Source organism: Neoarius graeffei, chromosome 15, assembly GCF_027579695.1.
Source record: "Neoarius graeffei isolate fNeoGra1 chromosome 15, fNeoGra1.pri, whole genome shotgun sequence".
Classification (NCBI taxonomy): domain Eukaryota; kingdom Metazoa; phylum Chordata; class Actinopteri; order Siluriformes; family Ariidae; genus Neoarius; species Neoarius graeffei.
This window is the reverse complement of record NC_083583.1, coordinates 4498654-4522668: the sequence shown is the minus strand read 5'-3', so window position 1 is coordinate 4522668 and position 24015 is coordinate 4498654. Positions and strand designations below refer to the sequence as shown.

At 42.8% G+C, this 24015-nt stretch overlaps 1 protein-coding gene across 10 annotated transcripts in view; it reads left to right on the top strand.

Moving 5' to 3' along the window:
* plekha7b (pleckstrin homology domain containing, family A member 7b) overlaps nt 1-24015 on the top strand; it is a 248422-nt gene that overhangs the window by 169481 nt on the left and 54926 nt on the right. For 9 of the 10 annotated variants that reach the window (XM_060940787.1, XM_060940779.1, XM_060940780.1 and 6 more), the window contains 3 exons: nt 8296-8703; nt 11060-11570; nt 20376-20459. In XM_060940787.1, the coding sequence (XP_060796770.1) occupies nt 8296-8703; nt 11060-11570; nt 20376-20459 (1003 nt within the window). The remainder of the gene's footprint in view (nt 1-8295; nt 8704-11059; nt 11571-20375; nt 20460-24015) is intronic. The other variant, XM_060940781.1, reaches the window with a different exon arrangement.

Here is a 24015-nt window from a genome sequence, read left to right as displayed (position 1 = left end):
CCCATTTTATATCGGTGCTGCCCCGCAAACTAGCATTTACTCCGGAGTAAATTTCTTAAACCACCTCCCGAGCAGGGTTAGATTTGCACCGGTTTAAGCAGCTTTCAGGGGCTACACCGGTATAACTTTGTACCGTGTGAACGCTCTACCGGGGCAGCCCCGGTGCTACACCGGAGTAAAAGTTGCCGTGTGAACACCCCTTAAGATCCCTGTTCTTGGCTGCAGGAGTGGAACCCAATGTGTTCTTCTGCTGTTGCATGCTGAGATGCTTTTCTGCTCGCCACGGTTGTAAAGAGTGATTATATGACTTACTATATCCTTCCTGGCAAAAAGAGCTCGAACCAATCTGCCCATTTCCCTCTGACCCTCTCTTATCAACAAGGCATTTGTTTTTGTTTCCACCCACAGAACTGTCGCTCACTCACTCAGTGTTTTTTGTTTTCCGCAACATTCTGTGTAAACTCTAGAGACTGTTGTGTGTGAAAACCCCAGGAGGAGATCAGCAGTTTCTGAAATACTCAAACCTCACACTCATCTGGCTCAAACCAACAGCCATGCCACAGTGAAAGAAAGTCACACTTTGAGATCACAATTTTTTTCCCGTTCTCATGTTTGAACATTAACTGAAGCTCTTGATTTGTATCTGCATGATTTGATGCTCTTGAGGGATCGGCTGATTACAGAACTGCAGAAAACAGAACAGCAGGTATACCCGTACCTCATGGATGTTCCTAATAAAGTGGCCAGTGAGTGTATATACAATGTAGTTTCTTCTACCTTATTGTACAGGGACACACCTACAGCCCAGCCTGCAGCACTAACGCCTCGTAAGTTCTTCTAAACATGTTTGAGTCAAATGCAGCTCAGAAGGTTGTTTTTGGCAAACACAAAAATCTGAGGTTTGATTTTCAGAATACTGTGGACCTGAAAAGTTTCCCCTGATTAGAATAGAATGCCTTTATTGTCACTGTACAAATGTACAACGAAATTTTAGTTCATCACAGGAGATCAAAGCCGCTGCATACGTACCGTACGCGCCGCCACTCTTGGGCACTTCAGCCCAAGGTCGTTCGATGTTAACCTAACTGCATGTCTTTAACTGTGGGGGAAACCGGAGCACCCGGAGGAAACCCACGCGGACACAGGGAGAACATGCAAACTCCACACAGAAAGGGCCCCGTCAGCCGCTGGACTCGAACCCAGAACCTTCTTGCTGTGAGGCGACAGCACTAACCACTACACCACCATACCAATTGTCAAACAGTCAAAAATCTTTTCGAGATTTTCAAAGTCTAAAAACATCCAATATGGTGTCCCACTGAGTTTTTATATTTGCATTAAAAGAGAGGAAAATTAATATCTAAAAAGTTTCATTAGGTTCTGTTTTCAGGTTTTATTTGTTTCCCTTTATATCAGTGTTAAGAGATTTTCCAGAACCTGTTAGTCCTCTACGGCGTTCCACAAGGTTCTGTTTCAGGCCCTCTTTTGTTTCTCTGTATGTTAACAATTTTTTGAGTCAAAAAAGTGCAAAATAGAGTCTCAAAAGTTTTAAGTCTTGTGTAGAGAGAGTATGCTCCTCCCACGTTGAGAGTTTGTGCTCTTGGTCTTCTGGTCATGGATGGATGTGACATCACCGGGATTCAGACTTGCGATCTCTGGATGTCAGAGCCTCGGTCATTGTGGTGTGTGTGCCCCCCCCCAAAAAAAAAACCCAACAAAAAAAAACAAACAACAACCCATGAGTCCACTATGGTGTCCCACAAGGGTCCTTGGTTTCCCTTTATATTAGCATTACCAAGTGTCCCTCAGAGTTCTATGTTAGACCCTGTACTAATTTTTCTTTATATTAGTATTAGAGATTTTTCAGATCTTAAAGTGTAAAATGTGGTGTCCCAGCATAGTTTCAGGCTCACTGTTGTTGTGTGGGGTTTTTTTTTAAACGAGCATTAGTAGAGTTTTAATAACAGTATAAAATGTGTAGTACGGTGTCCCACAGGGTTCTGTTTTAGACCATATTGTGTTTCCCTTTATATAAGCATTAATAGAGATTTTTCAAAATCAAAAAGCACAAAGTATGGTGTTCCACATGGGTGTGTTTTAGGTCCTTTGTTGTTTACTGGGTTCAGTGATGTTGAGAATAACAGGAACATCTCTACAGCTGGGCGGCACGGTGGTGTAGTGGTTAGCGCTGTCGCCTCACAGCAAGAAGGTCCGGGTTCGAGCCCCGTGGCCGGCGAGGGCCTTTCTGTGCGGAGTTTGCATGTTGTGTCCATGTGGGTTTCCTCCGGGTGCTCCGGTTTCCCCCACAGTCCAAAGACATGCAGGTTAGGTTAACTGGTGACTCTAAATTGAGCGTAGGTGTGAATGTGAGTGTGAATGGTTGTCTGTGTCTATGTGTCAGCCCTGTGATGACCTGGCGACTTGTCCAGGGTGAACCCCGCCTTTCACCCGTAGTCAGCTGGGATAGGATCCAGCTCGCCTGCGACCCTGTAGAACAGGATAAAGCGGATAGAGATAATGAGATGAGATGAGATGAGAGATGAGATCTCTACAGCTTTAAATAAATCCATGCATCAAAAAAAAAGGCTAATTTATGATTCTCGAGTCTGTTATTAAAGATCCTTTTTATGGTTTGCAGTAACACTGACAGATTTTTAGATGATTGAGATTAGATTGTTTTATGTGCTTTATTGTAAATTTAATATTTTATATGCAAAATAGTTCTTCTTCTTTCAGCTGTTCCCCGATAACGTCCCTCCATCTCCTCCTGTCCTCTGTATCTTTTTCTGTAGCACCAACTGTCCTCTTGCCCTCCTTCACCACGTCCATAAATCTCATCTTTGCTCTTCCTCTTTTCCTTCTACCTGCAACTCCATCTTCAGCGTTCTTTTCCCAATAAACCCTGGATCTTTCCTCTGTATGTGTCCAAACCATCTCAATCACACATCTCTCACTTTGTCCCCAAGCCGTCCTACATGTCCTGTGTCTCTAATATTCTTGTTTCTCATCCTGTCCAACTTCATCACTCCCAATGAACATCTCAGCATCTTCACCTCTGCTCCCTCCAGTTCAGCCTCCTGTCTTTTTGTGCCAAACTCTTTTCTACATTATTATTATTATTATTATTATTATTATTATTATTATGTAGATGGTGAGTTGTGTGAAATACTTTATGACTGTGGAGTCAAAACGTCTAGGGATATCATAATGATCACATTTCGCCATCTAGCGGACAGTGTTACTCATTACAGATAAACACAAGAACCAAATTTGACTCTTATTGTTAAAATCTCAGCCTGAGATCAGATTCAGCTCGACAGGCAACAAGAACTAAATGCTGAATTTTTATCAGATGAAGTCCTGTTTTTTTTTTTTTTTAAATCCAAAACTGTAATAATATGGCAATAGTCACTGAAATCAGAAAATGGATTACAGTAGGGCGGAAGACATTTACAGACATGTCATGTATCCTCACAAACAAAAACCAATCAATGAACACAAAGAAAAGACTCAAGAAATGCTCCATATGGTCCACCTTGACTGATGGATGTGAGTCGTGGACACGGAGCAAACAAGATACGAATCACCTGGAAGCAATGGAGATGTGGATTTACTGTAAAATGAAGAGAATATCCTGGATTGAAAAAAGAACAAATGAAGTACTGGAGTAAGTCAACGATTTGCCAAAGACAATTGAGCTTCACTGGACATATAGTCAGAGAAAACTTCATTGAAAAATTATGCACTGAAGGAAGAGTGGAGGGAAGAAAAAGCCGAGGAAGACAAAGACGGAACCTTCTGCAGAGTCTGGTGTTGGAAACGGATATGAAAGCTGTGGACCTGTTACGGTTGGTGTGGGAAAGAACTGGTTTCACAAACCTGGTCGCCAACGTTTGACTCTGATTTGGCACATGAAGAAGAAGGTGGCAATCATCTCATCTCATTATCTCTAGCCGCTTTATCCTTCTACAGGGTCGCAGGCGAGCTGGATCCTATCCCAGCTGTCTACGGGCGAAAGGTGGGGTACACCCTGGACAAGTCGCCAGGTCATCACAGGGCTGACACATAGACACAGACAACCATTCACACTCACATTCACACCTACGCTCAATTTAGAGTCACCAGTTAACCTAACCTGCATGTCTTTGGACTGTGGGGGAAACCGGAGCACCCGGAGGAAACCCACGCGGGCACGGGGAGAACATGCAAACTCCGCACAGAAAGGCCCTCGCCGGCCCCGGGGCTCGAACCCAGGACCTTCTTGCTGTGAGGCGACAGGGCTAACCACTACACCACCGTGGGTGGCAATCATATTTTACTGAATAACAGAACTTTACAGGGATGATTATTACTCATAAATACATAAATAAAATCCCATTCAACTTAATTATGTTACAGTTTACAGACTTGGAAAGATGTCAAATTCTGCTTTATACTTTGTTTTATATCTGTAATAATAATAATAATAATAATAATAATTTGTAAGCCCAAAATCACAACGAATATATGGCAGCCTCCACTCTTTCTATCCTCAGCGTATGAAAAATCAGATTAAATTTCTTCAATGTAATATTTTAATTTTGAGGACATGCAAAAAAAAAAAAACCTAACCACTATGGCAGTCTGAATGTCTATCGGTTATTTTTTTAATAAACTATAAAACAAAACATTTTTTCGATGTGTGTTGAGAAACACTGGTTCAGAGAGTAAAGTTAGGAATGAAGGAAAAATAATAGAACATCACATTCTAGAAGATCCACAGACAAAATTCTACTGAGAATCATGTCTGTTGTAAGTGTATTGGCACCCCTTGTAAAGGTTAGTAAAAAGGGTTCAGAAAAAAATCCACACTTTGGCAGAGACAGACAGACAGACAGGCAATCGGACAGACAGACGGCAGCGAGAAATGCTGAAATTCTCCACAAAGCAGCACTCATCAGGCAGAAATACACTTCCAACCCTGACGCTGATTAGTCTCCTCTAAAATCACATCCCAGACTATTTATTAGTTTGATACCAATTATCAAGATTTGTATTTATTAATGAGTGAGATGTCGTACTTTTTATCTGTTTGTAGTTGCAATTAAAGTTGTCAAATGGCTATGAAACCAGTTGGTTCCTGTTCTTGCTCATGCAGGTATAAACGCTCAGTCCCTCACCAGTGTGTCTTTTTTTTTTTTTTTTTTTTTTTGCTGTTATTGGGTTTTTTTTTTCTCTTGAAATTAATAGACAAAAAAAAAAAAGGAAAAAACCCACAGCTTATGTTACTGATAAAATTCTTGTATCAAAAACATTTAAAGTAAATTCCTGTCAGACTTCAGGGTTCGAGTTAATGGTTATAATCCATCACAGTCTCTGTTTTTGGTGCAATAAAAAGGTTAGAGTTATTTATTTGATGAATTGTCCTGTTGTTATTTTAAAGGGCATGTCCCGGAGAAACTTGAGACCGATGTCCAGGGCACAAACTTTCAGTATACGTGTTTGAAACCAATTACCTCATCCACTTTCTTTCTTTCTTTCTTTCTTTCTTTCTTTCTTTCTTTCTTTCTTTCTTTCTTTCTTAATGAATTAATCAATAAATTAATCCATTAATTACTTAATTAAAACGTTCACCCAGCGGTGCAGTGATGCAGGCCAGTAGATGGATTGTCCTGAGGTGTGAACGTGTGCACGGTGTCCTGCGATCAACTGGCGTCCCATCCCGGGTGTGTTCCCACTTCACACACAGCGTTCCTGGGATAGATTCAGGAATCGCTCCTCAGGAATCAGGATACCGACTTGAGTTTCCTTCGTAATATAAGTAAAAAAGTAAAATTACATTTGATCATTTTATGGCTTGTTAAAGTCACTAATAAGAGAGGGAGAGAAAAATAAGAGAAGGATAGTGTAGGTGCATTTGGTAATTATTGAGTGATCAATCTCATTAAATCTGAAGGTTAATAATTAAATTGAATCAGTCTCATTTGAATCGTTTAAATTGAATCATTTTCATTGAATCAGTCTCATATTATCATTAAATCACTCATGGAATCAGACTCATTAATTAATACCATTAATTTTGGTGCTTAATAATAAATTACCAAACAGCTAAATTATGGTATATTCCAAATTATTATGATCACTTATCATATTACATCAATCATATGCACCTTTGAATTCTTGGAGATTGGATACTTCAAAGATATTGGAACACAACAAATAAACACACAGTTTCAATAATAATGGAATTTATTATAACAAAGATAAAAATGGATAATAACAGGTAGAATCATTATATACAGGTATGATATGGTGTGTGTGTGTGTGTGTGTGTGTCCACGTGGTGGAGGCCTTGCTTGGTTGCTAGCTAAGACAGAGGAATGTTCTCTAAGTAGAACAAAGCATTAGCTCTGTTGCTAACTAAGGTGTGTGTGTGTGAGGCCTGTGACCATGTGTTTGTGTGTGTCAGGCCTGGTGAGGCCTGGTGACCACGTGTTTGTGTAGGCCTAGATTAACTTTGTGTTGCTAAATAGACAAAAGAAAGCTAGCTAAGGTGTGTTTGTGAGTGGCCACGTGGCCTGAACAAAGAGTTAGCATGGATTGCTAGCTAAGGTGTGTTGGCCACGTGTGGGGAGACAAAGATCAGCTTTGCTAATTCACTAGCTTATAACAGTACTGAATCCACTGAAATCTTGATGCGATCAAGATACGCGTAAGGAAATTAAGTATGTTAGTAAGGAATAAAGAGAAGCATGCACAGCCTATCTATTAAACAATTGAGAGATTAAAACAAAACAGAACATTCAATTCAACACGCTGCGTGTCTACAGTGTAACAAACTGTTCCTGAGTTTAAATTCACACTACTTCAATAAAAGCTAATTCCTAAGACTAGGTTTGATTATGCCCAAAAATGCCAAGTCTTACTTCCGTATCCTGCTTCTACGCGAGATTATGAGAAGATGTCCCGAGACTTTTGGAGTTTTCACCGTTGTGGAGATCTCCGTGAAGCACAGGGAATTTCTTGGAGAGGCTGAGTTTCACAGGAGCTTGTGGGAAGACTTCTGTAGAAAACAGAGAATTCTTGGAGAAGCTTCGTAGCTCGTGATGAAAAGAGAGTCTCTGATCAAAATAATATGCACAGCACTTCAATCAGGAGGAATTTTGGTCGCTCCTAATTATGAATTAACTGCTTTGAGCTGCAGTCGTATGTACTTATAAGGAACAAATGAATAACCGGTTGTAACTCGACTGAGTTAAAAAAAAATCGCGCGATTCTGGATTTTTACCGTGTCCAGTGGTAAACAAAGAAATCGCGCTAAATCGTGGATCTTGCAAGAAAGAAAGAAAAAGACTTCTTATTTTGGGTGCTTGGCGGAGCAAGCAATCCTCCTTGTGTCCAGGCCGCTGGTCCGGACGGAAAGAGGAAGACGGAAGCGTTGTTCTGTTACTTATGCATTCATGGAGGACGTGGCGTAGGTGATCCCGCCCAGCCGTGACGTAGGTCACCGCGGAAGTGATGGGAGTTGTAGTTCTTAAAGAGACTGTGGCGCTGTGTACCTACAACAGGAAAAGAGAAAAATTAAAAGAAGAATAAAAAGCAGTGAATGAGAAGGTGTTATTCAAATGAGAATTAAGTGTTGAATATTTTTTCCTTTGCAAAAACAAAACAGTTTGATGGAAAAAATGAGGAAAAGTCTTACAAAAATGTCCTTTGTGTTTTTAAAATTTTTCCATATAAGAAGAAAAAGAAGAAACCTTTATTTGTCACAAGCACACTTCAAGCACAGTGAAATTCATCCTCTGCATTTAACCCATCTGAAGCAGTGAACACACGCGCACACTCACTCAGCAGTGGGCAGCCACACCAGAGTGCCTGGGGAGCAGTCAGGGGTTCGGTGCCTCGCTCAAGGGCACCTCAGCCCAAGGCCGCCCCACGTCAACCTAACTGCATGTCTTTGGACTGTGGGGGAAAACGGAGCACCCGGAGGAAACCCATGCAGACACGGGGAGAACATGCAAACTCCACACAGAAAGGCCCTCGCCGGCCACGGGGCTCGAACCCGGAACCTTCTTGCTGTGAGGCGACCGTGCTAACCACTACACCACCGTGCCGCCCAGCTGTAGAGATGTTCCTGTTATGTGGATGTCATGTGACTGGGACTAAAGTCACCATTTTTTTCCCCATTTTTTTTTTTTTTTCATATTTCCAAACATCAGTCACTTTTTAACACTTTTATTACCCTTTGGTGCTCTCAGGTCAGGAATAATTTACAAAAGTACTAAAGTCTTCTCGTTTTGACTCCTCTTTCTGTAGAGAAACTCCCAAACCTGAGCAACAGGCCGTGCCACAGACCAATCACATCCCAGCCAGCAGTAACAGCACCACCCACGCTGAGGTCCTGCACCAATCAGGATGGACGGAGGTGATTGAACGAGAGCCCAGACACGAGCAGGAGGTTGAAGCACGCCTGGAGGTCCCGGTCAAAGTGGTCTACACAGGAGATGGAGATGCAAACGGTGTTTCTCTGGAATCTGGAGCTCCATCTCGAACCACGCCGTCCGTAGCTGCTCAGAGGAACGGCGTGCACAGCGAGCAGAATGGGGGCGTGGTGTATCAGAGGGGTCTCGCACCCTGGACCGACACGGAGAAACACGTGCAGAGGAAGACGGCACTGGCGCAGGTGGAGCACTGGGTCAAAGTTCAGAAAGGAGAACCTAAAAGGTCAGTTCATACACTGAGATGCTGGAAGAGCGCCCTCTGCTGGTGGCAAACAACAAGAAGCATGAATGTTGTTTTCACAGGAGCTCTGCACTCTCTCTGATAGTCTAATATTATGAATTATAAATACAAATATTGAATAAATCTCTTGTTTCAACTGTTTTGAGTGTTTTACTTCCAGAAGAGCAGGTAAGTTTTAAATAACAAAGTTATCTTATTAATAACGGTATTATAACACTTCATAGTTTATTATAAGAGAAATCATTAAATCATTTTTCATGAAGGCTAGGTGTATCATGCTGTGAATGTGTTTAAATCATGTTATAATGACTTCGTAAGCCATTATACACATTATAATTATTTACGAAGCTGCATAAATCTATTAAAAGTATGCACTAGAAGTAAGGATCGTCACGGCGCTCCATACTTAACAGGATATAATAATGCCGTATTCTGATTTTTGATGGCTTTTGACCATGTGATGTCCATGTCCCACCACAGGGAACCCGATCGTAAGCGCAAGGCAACGTATTTCATAAACACTTGACCATCGGACAACAAAATTTGTAGCTTTTATTTCTGTAAGATAAATGGGTTTTTATCCAGCTCTTATTTTTAATTTGCTTTTTAAAAAAATAACATGGTATTATTATATTTACTAACACGTTTTATGGAAAATATTCATGACTGTTTCATATAAAACGAGTTAAAACAGGTTTTATTAGTCCACTTGCTTGTTGGACAGTTAACAGTTTGTGTCATGTAAGGGTGATAGATGGATGTAAGTGCAGGAAGAGTTTTCTTGAAAACATGCGAGCAAACAGATTCAAAACGAAGACTAAGGCAGACGGGCAGTGGTGGAGTGAGACACGGTCAGGATATCGGAGGAATACAATACTCACAGTCCAAAAACACAAACAGGATCAAAACCAGAAAAGTGACACAAAATACGAGGCTTTCACAAAGTCTGTGTGTTACTCAGAGTCCTTATGTAAATGCGCTGTGATTGAGCTCTAATCAGGAACAGGTGCATGGGGATTAGTTCTAATGCTGCTGTGTGTGAATGTGACAGATGAAACCAGACACCTGTTTGGCGTATGGAGCGTGATATTGGATGGTAACTCTACAGTAGTGGTGTAAAGTGAAAGCGCTGGTTCACTGCTGTCCCTCAGGCACCCAGCAGAGTCACACCATAATAAACGTGGTGGTGGTGTTTCTGCGCATGGCATGTGGCGTCAAAGAAAGGAATAAATATGTATCGTAATTGCGATGCGTCTCTCATTATTGGTCTCACTGTCACAGTGATGTATTGAGGTGAAAAACACGACACAATTTGATGGTTCATTCATGGTGCTGTAATACTATTATTCTATTCAGGGGGATTTTGTGCTCTTGGAAATATTTCACTCAAACTCATCAGGAGTTCTGCTTTTAGGCAGCGACTAAATATATATAAAGAAATGCATCATATCACGACTGTATCTTCTCATAATGCACTAAACAAAGTGGTTGTTGATGTACTGTGTATGATGTGACACTGCTTATAATGCATCATGGTATAGATGTATCATGCTGAATAAAGATTTTCATGCAGGATTAAAATGGTGTGTATAATGCCTTATGAATGCATTATAACAGGATGGAAACGTCTTCATAGAAATTATTCCCAAAATGCGACTCTAACGGACTCTACAGAGATAAATCTCTGACACTTTACTGCTGTTTGTTTATACTGAATGTAAATTAAAATAGTGATAGATAGATAGATAGATAGATAGATAGATAGATAGATAGATAGATAGATAGATAGATAGATAGATAGATTATTCTGGATGTGTAGATTGTTTCCTTAAACTTTACGTGTTAGTAAATAAAACTCTTCACCTATTCACACTGAAAATAAATAAAAAAGGTGCATTATTTTACTTTTTTAAATAAATGAAGTTAATAGCTGTTTGAGTTGATGCACTTTTTAGAAAAAGTTCATGTAAAACATGCGATGTGGAAACACAATCCAGTTTCACAGTTCGGAAAAAACTTCTTTGGAGTGATTGTTTTAGATTATTGTTTCATTTTGTTTTTAACTTCTTGGACTTGCTTTTTTTCCCCCTTTTTTTTCTCAAGAGATTGTGTGTGGAGGCACAAACTTTTGCACAGAAGTACGTGTTGTATTGTAATGCATCTTCTCTCTAATGTAAAGTTCCTGTGATTTTCATGGAGTTGTTGCATTTGTCTTGATGCATCACAAAAAGACAAATGATTTGAATAAAATCCAGTTTAAAGCACGAGCCTTTAATCATTTGCTCACGAAAAACTTTTCACTTCCTAACGCATCTCTCTCACTCTTCACTTTTTCCAGCCATCCTGTTTCGGAGTACACTCTCCCCAGACGTACTCCTCCCCTCCAACCCAAGCTGGTTATGAATGAGTCCTACCAGTCTCTCCCGAAGAGCACCCGTCGTCCGTCCGCCAGCTCGCCCCCGGTGCCCCGCGACCTGCCCAGTGACTACAAGTACGCCCACGACCGTCTTAGCCACTTCCGCATGTCCACAGACGAACGGATCGCCGCTAAAGAGGGCATGGTGTGGCAGCTTTACGAGTGGCAGCAGAGGCAGCGTTTCCGTCACGGGGGTCCCATGGTGCCACCCGTCTTCACTGTACCTGACTATGTGGACTCGTCCTCCTTTAGGGTGATGCTGGAGGTCCCGCGCTCGGTCTCCGTTCCGCCTTCACCATGCGAAGTACCGCCCTCCAAACTGGCATTGCCCCGTAGACCTCACACCCCCGCAGACAGGGTGACGGTGCGACCCATCGATGAAGTCTCAAGTGTGGACATGGTCCGCTCCACCTCTCCGAGGGCAGTGTCCAAGGTAAGAGGGAGGAGTTTCTTATTTCAGAATCAGTCCTTATGGCCGCCATCTTGTTTTATACTACACTGAACTCATTTCACATCACAACGTGTGTGTGTGTGTGTGTGTGTGTGTGTGTGTGTGGCTCCAAATATGAATCAGTATCTATATTGAATGAAACCAGAACCGGGCGTGGTCAAGGAATGGTTTCATATAAATAAATAGATGGATAGATAAAATAAAATAAAATAACATGTAGAAACTCACAGAAAATTAATTCAACTCCTAAAATTGTACAGGTCCTCAAACTCTGTTACATCACTCAACTTTATAATCACTCTCTCACACACACACACACACACACACACCCTTTCCACCAACAGGGAATGGGTTTGGTTCTTATTCGTGCATCAAATTATGAACCGTTCAGAGCATTTTGACAAAAAATAAATTGGTTTGGAACCTGAAAAGTTGTTTCCCAACTGGAACCAGAATATATCTGTTTTTTCCATCATGAACCATGACGACATCAGTGGGATGAAGTGAGAGGAAGCAGAGCGCAGTGATAGAGAACCTCAACGGAAAAGGAAACATCTTCAGAAAAAAATGGAATGAAAACGAATATCTGCAATAATGTAACAAAAGCTCGGGGGTCATCAATCCGCACCGTCGTCTTGCGACTCCTGTTTACTCCCGTTGTGAATTGTGCCACGCCCTCCGTTCATGACACATCCTTGATTACAATGGTTCTGGTGAAAACGTTGGCTGGTTTGTTTGCAGGCACCAAAGTTCAAAGAATCCTGAATGGAACTGGTTCAAGAACCCATTTCCTGTTGGTGGAATTTTCTGGAAAGGTTTCTGGAAGATCTAATGTGACTGAGTAATCCAGGGAACTACTGTACTTTTCAAAACAATTGAGTCGTTCCCAAATCAAGGAACTCTTGATTCCAGTTCAACAACAACCTCCGAATAATATTTGATCAGAGTTGGGTTTATTATGTTCAAGAAACATTGGATCTGAAATTGGATGCACTTTCTGAATCGAATGTGAAGCTGAAACTCGGTGCTGCTGTGAGTCAAATTGGACTCCTTTTTCATGACGATGCAGTGGGAAATTCCACAGAAACACTAAACAAAACTATTTTTAAAATACTCCTTCATAGAAAACTGCACAGTATACATCACATAACATTACGTTACATGGCATTTAGCAGACGCTCTTATCCAGAGCAATGTACAACGACTGCAAAAGTCAGGGACACGACGTGCTGAACTTCTAGACAAGAAAGTTCTAGTATCAACTGAACAAGTGACAATAATACCAAGTGTACGATGCTGTTGAAGTACCAGTACTCAAACAGCCAAGGAAACAAACCAACCATACAAAGTATAACTAGAGAACCCAAACAGCTAACTCCAGGCGAGACGGTACAGAGCCTGGGTTGGTCGAGACCGCTACGCAGTTGTGCAGTGGGCAGGGAAGAAGTGCAGCCTGAAGAGGAGAGTCTTCATTCTGCACTTGAAGGTGGTCAGGGAGTCGGCAGTTCTGACCTCAATGGGAAGGTCATTCCACCAACAGGGAACCAGGACAGACAGCAGTCTTGAGTGGGCTGGGCAGGAACGGAAAGGAGGAGGGGCCAGGTGACCAGTAAGCAAGCAAGCACAACTTTTATTCATCACACACTTGTGAAATTCCTCTCTGCATTTAACCCATACACATGAGCAATGAGCACACACACACATACCCAGAGCAGTGGGCAGCCATGCTAACAGCGCCCGGGGAGCAGTTGGGAGTTCGGTGCCTCGCTCAAGGGCACCTCAGCCCAAGGCCGTCCCATATTAACCTAACCACATGTCTTTGGACTGTGGAGGAAACCAGAGCACCCAGAGGAAACCCACACAGACACGGGGAGAACATGCAAACTCCACACAGAAAGGCCCCTGCTGGCCGCTGGTCTTGAACCCAGAACCTTCTTGCTGTGAGGCGACCGTGCTAAACACTTACACCACTGTAGTGGCAGAGCGTAGGGATCTGGCTGGTGTATAGGGGTTGATCAGACTCTGGAGGTATGCTGGCCCAAACCCCTTGAGAGCCTGGTAAGGTAGCACCAATATCTTAAATTTGATGTGAGCTGTGACAGGTAGCCAGTGCAGGTCAGCAAGCAGAGGGGTGACATTGGAAGAACAAAGAAGGTTGTAGACCAGGTGAGCTGTAGGGGTCTGATGGCAGAAGCTGGAAGGCCAGCAAGGAGAGAGTTACAGTAGTCCAAGCAGGAGAGGATCAGTGCTTGGACCAGGAGCAAAGTAGAGTAGGTGGTGAGAAGAGAGCAGATCCTTCGGATGTTGTAGAGGAGGAATCTATACGTCCGGATCCCTGCAGCGATGTTCGCCGAGGAGGAGAGTTTATCGAACGTGACCCCTAGGTTCTTTGCACTGTGTGAAAGAGACCTAGAGATGTCCACCATGGAAAGGACAATATCCAGGGGTGGAGAGGATGGAGCAGGAATGTAGATCACCTCCATTTTGCCTGGGTTGAGCTTCAGGTGATGGTTATCCATCCAGCTCTGGATGTCACGCAGGCAAGCAGAGATGCGAGCGGAGATCTGTGTGTTGGAAGGAGGAAACAGTCGGGTATCATCAGCATAGCAGTGGCCAGATGGACCATGAGCAGGGATAATTGGGCCAAGAGATTGGGTGTAGAGGGAGAAGAGAAGCGGACCAAGGATTGAACCTTGAGGGACAGCAGTAGTAAGTGGATGTGGTGCTGATACAGGACCAGACCAGGTAACCTGGAAGGAGTGACATCACACACAGATCACTGGTTCAGATACGTGCATAACGCAAAAAGGTCACGTTCATAGTACCGTTATTTTATTCTTTACAATATACTCCCATAACTATACATCTGTACTTTTTTTGCTCATTCAAATTTCCCGCAAAAGTTTTTTTTTTTTTTTGTTTAACGTCACATCCATGATGAAGATAAATCACCATGCATTTGACGGATGTAAATCACGACATGGAACATTGTTTTTTCTGTGTTTTCCTCAAGAGGTTAAATGATGGCACGGACAAACTGACTCGGATCCTCGGCTTTGTGCGTCCGTAAAACTGGAACTCCCCCTGTCTGATTTTCTGGGAATATTTTCCTCCAATAACTATGGAAAAGGATCGGTTAAGAATGACATTTAAAAAAAGCCACACACACCCAATGGAACAGGCAAATCAATATCTTTTAAATGAATTAATTGATTATTTTTAGAGACGTCCACCGGAGAGAGCCGCTGCTGCAGATCAATAAATAAAAGTAGATTTTTTTTTTTTTTTCCCCAACTTCACGCCAGTTTGTACAGCTTTTATAATTGGAGCTCAGTGAGGCCGTGTTTATGTCGGGGCTACAGGAGCAAAACAAAAAAGTGCACTTCATATTTGTATCATGTTAATGTCTCAAATCCACAGCATGGGAAAATTAAAAACCTCCACTCGCACAAGCTGGAAAAAAATAGCAGAGTAGCGCTTTTCGTTTTTATATCGGTATCGGTTTCAAAAACGAACGTGTTCATATTATTCAGTTAGTGTGTAAACAGGTTGGAGATCGATACACACACACAGACATTTGTCTCACTAACCTTGTGAGGACCTTCCATTGACATCATTATTATTGCTGTGCTGCACCTCAACCCTCACCTGAACCTTAACCTCAGGAATGAAGAAGAAACTTTTTGGCTCCTTTTTTATTTAAATTTTTTTAAATTAAAAAAATCACAACAATAATTTCTTTGTGGGGACCATCCAAATGTCCCCACAAGGTCAAAATTGTCAGATTTTACCATCTTTGTAGGGACATTTGGTCCTCAGTAGTATATAAACACACACACACACACACACACACACACACACACACACACACACACACACACAGTAACACTGAACATCAGCCTGTGTTGACCAGTGTGTCAGGTTTGAGTCGTAATGAACCATTTTACATTTTTAAAATGTAATTTATGCAATCTGTACTTTTCTAAGTTTCTCTAATTAAAAAAAAAATCACATTTTATTGATTTGTCATTTTGTCTTTGATATTGATACTAATACTCAAAACCAAAACTATACTAAGAAGGGGAAACACCCCCCCCCCCCACTAAACCCTAACATTATAACATTCTATATTAGAGTTCATTAGAGTTAGAGAATGAGTTTGTGCAGTAAACATGATATTTGCGTTCCACTGAAAGTATGTCGAACTTTTTTTTACTGTTTAAAAGTATATTTGGAAAAATTTAAAAGTAAAAATATTAGCTGAAAAGCTTTTGACATCACATTACACTGTGTTTTTAAAAATTAAAAGTAGTAAGCAAATCAATTGATCAGTCAGTCCCTACATACATACACTCCCCGGCCACTTTAATAGGAACTTGTTGTTGATTCTCAGCTCCCTGTTCTTGGCTGCAGGAGCGGAACCCAGTGTGGTGTTCTCTCTCTGTTGCATGCTGAGATGCTTTTCTGCTCACCACGGTTGTAAAGAGTGATTATATGAGTTACTATATCCTTCCTGGCAAAAAAGAAATCTCAAACCAATCTGGCCAGTTTCCTCTGAGTTCTCTTAACAAAAAGGCGTCCCCCCCCCCACGGAACTGTTGCTCACTCACTCAGTGTTTTTTGTTTTCCGCACCATTCTGTGTAAACTCTAGAGACTGTTGTGTGTGAAAACCCCAGGAGGAGATCAGCAGTTTCTGAAATACTCAAACCAGTCCATCTGGCTCAAACCAACAGCCATACCACAGTGAAAGAAAGTCACACTTCACTGTGAGATCGCAATGTTTCCCATTCTGATGTTTGATTTGTATCTGCGTGATTTGATGCATCGTGCTGCTGTCGAGGGATCGGCTGATTACAGAACTGCAGAAAACTGCTACAGGTGGATGTATGGGTGTTCCTAATAAAGTGGACAGGGAGAGTATACTGTTTTTAGGTGTGTGTGTGTGTGTTAGTTAATCAATGAAACTCCTGTGTATATCTGATATTTATTTTTTAAAATCATACAAAGTGCTAATTTCATATCACTAATTCAATAATAGTGTTGAATTTATGACATCTTGAATATTTTTAATTTTGGCAAGGAATTAAGCACTAATTAATAAACAGAATTAATTAAAGTATTAATCAAACATTCAGGTTTTCTTAATTCTGTTATTAAATATTAATTACATTAAAGATTTATTATGTTTTTAACCTTATGCCTATTTATTATTATCCCTAATTAATAGCGATTATTGGATTCAAACATGGGAGTCAAATATTCAGGTTAAGGAGATAGATTTAAATAAATAAATAAGAGACGCACATTGTTTCTGCGACTGCAAATTCTTTCCTCCATTTCACACTTTTTGTGCAACTTCTTTTTTCCCCTTCATTCAGTTCCATGGAGGTTTGTTTAAAAAGTTTGCTTTTAAAAAGATAAAATTATGCCAAGGGCTTTTTTTTCTTTCAGCTCACTGTAAACCAGTCTGTCTGAGCTCACGCTGTATTCTTCCTATATATATATAAACCTATGCAGCAAAATCTCGAGCTTTGGGAGCAGCAGCGGAAATCTGCACAGCTTTAACCGCTGTTAGCAAACAAATCTTTTTTTTAAAAGGAGATAATTTATGTGTAATTAATGAAATCACTTGTTTGTGGGTCGACTCAAATAGTGATGGGCTCAGTACAGAGATTCTGTGTGATAAGCAGAAATGCCAACTGAACAAAACTCCATGAAATTAAAAATAAAGCGCACAAACGGACAAAGGGGGAAAAAAGTAAAAAAAAAAATCACCAAAATTGTGACATGCTAAACTAATAAGAAAATTAAGTGAATAAAATTAAAAAAAAAATAATGTGCATTAAAAAAATTTATATACATTAAAAAAACTGAAAAATGCTGCGTCACCAGCTGTTCAGAGCTGTGGCCGCAAGGTCTCCGGTGCCTGTCGTGGCGGCAATCCCCGAACCCGGTGGTGGACACCGGAAGTAAGGGATGCCGTCAAGCTGAAGAAGGAGTCCTATCGGGCCATGTTAACCTCCAGGACTCCCGAGGCAGCTGACGGGTATCGGCAGGCCAGGCGTGCTGCAGCTCGGGCAGTTGCGGAGGCAAAAACTCGGAACTGGGAGGAGTTCGGGGAGGCCATGGAGAAGGACTATCGGTCGGCCTCGAAGAAATTCTGGCAAACCGTCCGGCGCCTCAGGAGGGGGAAGCAGTACTCTGCCAACACTGTTTACAGTGCGGGTGGGGAGCTGTTGACCTCGACTGGGGACATTGTCGGGCGGTGGAAGGAATACTTTGAGGATCTCCTCAATCCCACCGTCATGTCTTCCACTGAGGAGACTGAGGCTGATGACTCAGAGGTGGACTCGTCCATTACCCAAGCCGAAGTCACTGAGGTGGTTTGCAAGCTCCTCGGTGGCAAGGCACCGGGGGTGGATGAGATCCGCCCTGAGTATCTCAAGTCTCTGGATGTTGTGGGGCTGTCTTGGTTGACACGCCTCTGCAACATCGCGTGGCGGTCAGGGACAGTGCCTCTGGAGTGGCAGACTGGGGTGGTGGTCCCTCTTTTTAAGAAAGGGGACCGGAGAGTGTGCCCCAATTATAGGGGAATCACACTTCTCAGCCTCCCAGGGAAGGTTTACTCCAGGGTACTGGAGAGGAGAATTCGACCAATAGTCGAACCTCGGATCCAGGAGGAACAATGCGGTTTTCGTCCTGGTCGCGGAACACTGGACCAGCTCTATACCCTTCATAGGGTGCTCGAGGGTTCATGGGAGTTTGCCCAACCAGTCCACATGTGCTTTGTGGATCTGGAGAAGGCATTCGACCGTGTCCCCCGTAGTATTCTGTGGGGGGTGCTTCGGGAGTATGGGGTTCGGGGCTCTTTGCTAAGGGCTGTCCGGTCCCTGTACGAACGGAGCAGGAGTCTGGTTCGCATTGCCGGCAGTAAGTCAGACCTGTTCCCAGTGCATGTTGGACTCCGGCAGGGCTGCCCTTTGTCACCGGTTCTGTTCATAATTTTTATGGACAGAATTTCTAGGCGCAGCCAGGGGCCAGAAGGAATCCTGTTTGGGAACCACAGGATTTCATCTCTGCTTTTTGCGGATGATGTTGTCCTGTTGGCTTCTTCAAACCAGGACCTTCAGCATGCACTGGGGCGGTTTGCAGTCGAGTGTGAAGCGGCTGGGATGAGAATCAGCACCTCCAAGTCCGAGGCCATGGTTCTCGACCGGAAAAGGGTGGCTTGCCCTCTCCAGGTTGGTGGAGAAGTTCTGCCTCAAGTGGAGGAGTTTAAGTATCTCGGGATCTTGTTCACGAGTGAGGGAAGGATGGAGCGTGAGATCGACAGGCGGATCGGTGCAGCCTCCGCAGTGATGCGGTCGCTTTACCGGTCCGTTGTGGTGAAGAAGGAGCTGAGCCAAAAGGCGAAGCTCTCAATTTACCGGTCGATCTACGTTCCGACTCTCACCTATGGTCATGAGCTTTGGGTAATGACCGAAAGGACAAGATCGCGGATACAAGCGGCCGAAATGAGTTTCCTTCGCAGGGTGGCTGGGCGCTCCCTTAGAGATAGGGTGAGAAGCACAGTCACTCGGGAGGAGCTCGGAGTAGAGCCGCTGCTGCTCCACATCGAGAGGAATCAGCTGAGGTGGCTCGGGCATCTTTTTCGGATGCCTCCTGGACGCCTCCCTGGGGAGGTGTTCCAGGCATGTCCCCCCGGGAGGAGGCCCCGGGGAAGACCCAGGACACGCTGGAGGGACTATGTCTCTCGGCTGGCCTGGGAACGCCTCGGTGTTCTTCCCGAGGAGCTGGCCGAGGTGTCTGGGGAAAGGGAAGTTTGGGCTTCCCTGCTTAGACTGCTGCCTCCGCGACCCGGTCCTGGATAAAGCGGAAGAAGACGAGACGAGACGAGACGAGACGAGAGAAAAAAACTGAAAAATGGAAATGACAAACAGAATAAATGTTTCATGATAAACTACAAGAACAAGGCTTCCACAGATATACAGATAATAAAAAGAACAGAAAAAAACACTTCATGCTAAAGAATTTATTAAAAAATAAAAAGTGCACAACTTTCACCCAAATATATCCAGACAGAAAAACATTTACAGAAATATAAAACAAAGACAAAAATGAGGCAGAATAAATTGTACATAAACTGCACATTTTTTTTCTGAAGATGTACAGAATGAGGGGAAAAAATAAAAAGCCCCAAAATGTGGCATTTTTTTTTTAAAAAGAGCATGCCCCCTTTTTTATTTATTATTATTATTATTATTATTATTATTATTATTATTATTATTTGGTCCAAGATACACAAACAGAAAAAAATAAACCAAAATCAAAATAAAATCTCAAAAATGTGCCATGTTAAATTATTCTCATCTCATCTCATTATCTGTAGCCGCTTTATCCTGTTCTACAGGGTCGCAGGCGAGCTGGAGCCTATCCCAGCTGACTACGGGCGAAAGGCGGGGTTCACCCTGGACAAGTCGCCAGGTCATCACAGGAATGTTAAATTATTAAAAAAGTTAAATTATTAAGAAGTATACTCTCACGTTTTTTTAGATATACTAATAAGGAAAATATGGTAAAAACATTGCGAACAACTTTTTCCAAATATATACAAACAGAAAAAAGAAATTCAAAAAAGTAATAAACTACAAAAATATAGTTTGTAAAATTGTCAAATTTAAGACCAGAAATCTCCTGTAGCTGTATAATAATAAACTTGTATTGTTTATTCGTAATGTATGTTTCTTCTTTTATTTTATTTATTTTTAATTTTTTTACCTTCATAGCCGGTATCAATAGACAGAAGATCGATGCCGACGATGGGCTACATCACACACACCGTCAGTGCTCCGAGCTTACACGGAAAAACGGTGCGTCAACAGTAACATGTCTTCTGTCTTTTTTGTTTGTTTGTTTTTTAAATTTTATTTTGGGAGATATTATATACTAAGGGTTGTGAGTTAATTAAGAGGTGTAGAATAGAGTTGAGGTGGTCTATGAGGTAGTTTGAGGTGGTGTATGAGGTGGTCAGTGACGTTGTACATGAGGTTGTCTCAGAAGTGGTCTATGTGGTGGTGAACAAGATTTTCTGTGAGGTGGTATCTGAGGATGTCTGTGAGGTTGTCTGTGAGGTGGTGTCTGAGGATGTCTGTGAGGTTGTCTGTGAGGTGGTGTCTAAGGATGTCTGTGGTTGTCTGTGAGGTGGTGTCAGTGGTCTACTAGGTGGTGCCTGTGAGGTAGTGTCTGAGGTGATGTATGAGATGGTCTGTACGGTGGTGTAGGAAGTTGTCAGAGGTTTCGATGAAGTTGTCCATGAGGTGGTCAGTGAGGTTGTCTGATGTCTGAGGTCAGTGAGGTTGTCGATGATGTCTGTGAGGTGGTCAGTGAGGTTGCATATGAGGTGGTGTCTGAGGTTGTCTATGAAGTGGTGTATGAGATGGTCTATGAGTTGTTGTATGAGGTTGTGTATGGAGTGGTCTGTGGGGTGGTGTACGGGGAGTACAGGATGGTCTGTGGAGTGGTGTATCAGGTGATCTGTGGGGTGGTGTACAGGATGGTCTGTGGGGTGGTGTACAGGATGGTCTGTGGGGTGGTATACGGGGAGTACAGGATGGTCTGTGGGGTGGTCTGTGGGGTGGTGTACAGGATGGTCTGTGGGGTGGTGTACAGGATGGTCTGTGGGGTGGTGTACAGGATGGTCTGTGGGGTGGTGTACAGGATGGTCTGTGGGGTGGTGTACAGGATGGTCTGTGGGGTGGTGTATCGGATGGTCTGTGGGGTGGTGTATCAGATGGTCTGTGGGGTGGTGTACAGGATGGTCTGTGGGGTGGGGTACGGGGTGTACAGGATGGTCTGTGGGGTAGTGTCTGAGGTTGTCTATGAAGTGGTGTATGAGATGGTCTATGAGTTGTTGTATGAGGTTGTGTATGGAGTGGTCTGTGGGGTGGTGTACAGGATGGTCTGTGGGATGGTGTACAGGATGGTCTGTGGGATGGTGTACGGGGTGTACAGGATGGTCTGTGGGGTGGTGTACAGGATGGTCTGTGGGGTGGTGTACAGGATGGTCTGTGGGGTGGTGTACAGGATGGTCTGTGGGGTGGTGTACAGGATGGTCTGTGGGGTGGTGTACAGGATGGTCTGTGGGGTGGTGTACAGGGTGTACAGGATGGTCTGTGGGGTGGTGTACAGGATGGTCTGTGAGGTGGTGTACAGGATGGTCTGTGGGGTGGTGTACAGGATGGTCTGTGAGGTGGTGTACAGGATGGTCTGTGGGGTGGTGTACGGGGTGTACAGGATGGTCTGTGAAGTGGTGTACCGGATGATCTGTGAGGTGGTGTATTGGGTGGTCTGTGGTGTGGTGTATCAGGTGGTCTGTGAGGTGCTGCATGAGGTGGCATATAAAGTCAGGATCTTCTGCTCCTGATTTTGGTCCCTGTGACCTCAGGGTCACGTCCTGAACCAGCGCTCTCTCCTTATACTGCTCTGCAGCCAGAGGAGCTGACCCTGCTCCTTGTCCAGCTCAGGAGACACCAGGCCAAGATGGCCGACACCTTTGCTCACCTCCACAACGACGACCTCTCAGGTCCCAGCCTGCAGGTTAGAGGGTCAGAGGTCATGGGGGTCAGAAGGTCCTTAAACCAGATCACACCCTGTTGCATCATGGCTTTTTTTTTTTAATCCCCTCCCCCCCACTCTCTCTCTCCCCCCCTCGTGTGCTCGTCTGTGCTTTGTGGGTTGTGATGTCATTGCTGTGATTTAATGGCAATAGCAGTATCTGGCATGGATGGAGAATGAACCATGGCTTGGACTGTTGTGAAAAAAAATTCTATGCCTTTTGCGTTATTAAAAATGTATTTATTTATTTGTTTATTCATTTTTTTACAAGACTTTCAGAATGATGTCTTGCACTGTGGTTGCTTTCAAGCATGTTGATTGTGTCGCGTGCCTGCATTCACAAAGTTAAATGTTATACGGTTTTGAAATAGCTGTATTTGTGATTTAAATAAATTTAACTTTATTAAAAAAACATAATTAATTAACTAAACATGCTTTAGAGGCTAAAATAGGAAATCTTTGGGGAAAAATATCACCTGTATCACCTGACTGCCTGTTTCAGTTTTTAATTTTTACTTTCTCTACATTAATATTAAACACATGCACTGTTTTCTACATGAGCCATCAGCATCTGTGCAAAAGTTTGCAACCCTCTCCAATCTAAATATTTGGATCTTCTCATGTTTTGGATATAAAATAAGTAGAAATGATTATAATAAGTGTAGCATTTCCTTCTTTAGAGGATCATGGCAAAACATTTGCTTTATGTTGTCTTGGGATATTAATTTATTAATACAGCCTGAAATCAAAAGTTGGTTTGTCATGGTCATATTTTTCATTTCTAAATTCTCCACACATTCTCTATTGGGGACAGAGGGGACACGCCCTCTTCTTCCACAGCCACGCCTTTGTAATGTGAGCAGAATGTGGTTTTGCATTGTCTTGTTGAAATCTCCCTGGAAAAGGTGACGTCTTGAAGGCAGCAGATGTTTCTCCAAAATCTCGGTGTACTTTTCTGCATTAACGCTCCATCACAGAAGTATAAGTTACCTTTGCCAAGGACACTGACCCAACCCCATACCATGACACACCCTGGCTTTTGGACTTGCTCCTGGTAACAGTCTGGATGGTCCTTTTCGTCTTCAGAGCACCCGGTGTCCATTTCTTCCAAAAAAGACCTGGAATGCTGATTCTTCTGACCACGTACCCATTCCCACTGTGTGATGGTCCATCCCAGACGCCTCCGAGCCCAGAGAAGTCGACGGCGCTTCTGGACACAGTTAACATAAGACTTCCTTTTTGCACAGTAAAGTTTTAACTGGTGTTTGTGGATGTAACTCCGTATTGTAGACTGACAAAGGTTTGTCAAAGTAATCCTGAGCCCATGTGGTTCTATCAACTGTAGATGAAATGACGGTTCTTGATGCAGTGAGGGATCGGAGATCACGGGGGTTCAGATTAGGCTTGAGCCCTTTACAAACCGAAATTCCTCCAGATTCCTTCAATCATTTAATGATATTAAGCACCATAGAGTGAAATATCCAAATCCCTTCATATCTTTCTTTGAGGAACATTGGTTTTGAACATTTTACTATTTTTCTCACACATTTGTTGACAAACTGGAGATCCTCGGCCCGTCTTTACTCGTCAAAGACTCGGCCTTTCCTGGAGACTGATTTTGTCCCAAATAATGATTACAGTCACCTGTTGCAAATCACATCATTATTTAATTGTTTTACCTCATTACTTGCCCTACATTTCCCCGTCTCAACTTTTTTTGGAATGTGTTGCAGGACTGAAACGCAGGAATGGATGGATATTAAGAAATGAAATGAAGTTGACCAAGAAAACATGAAAAATCTTGTTCATTCT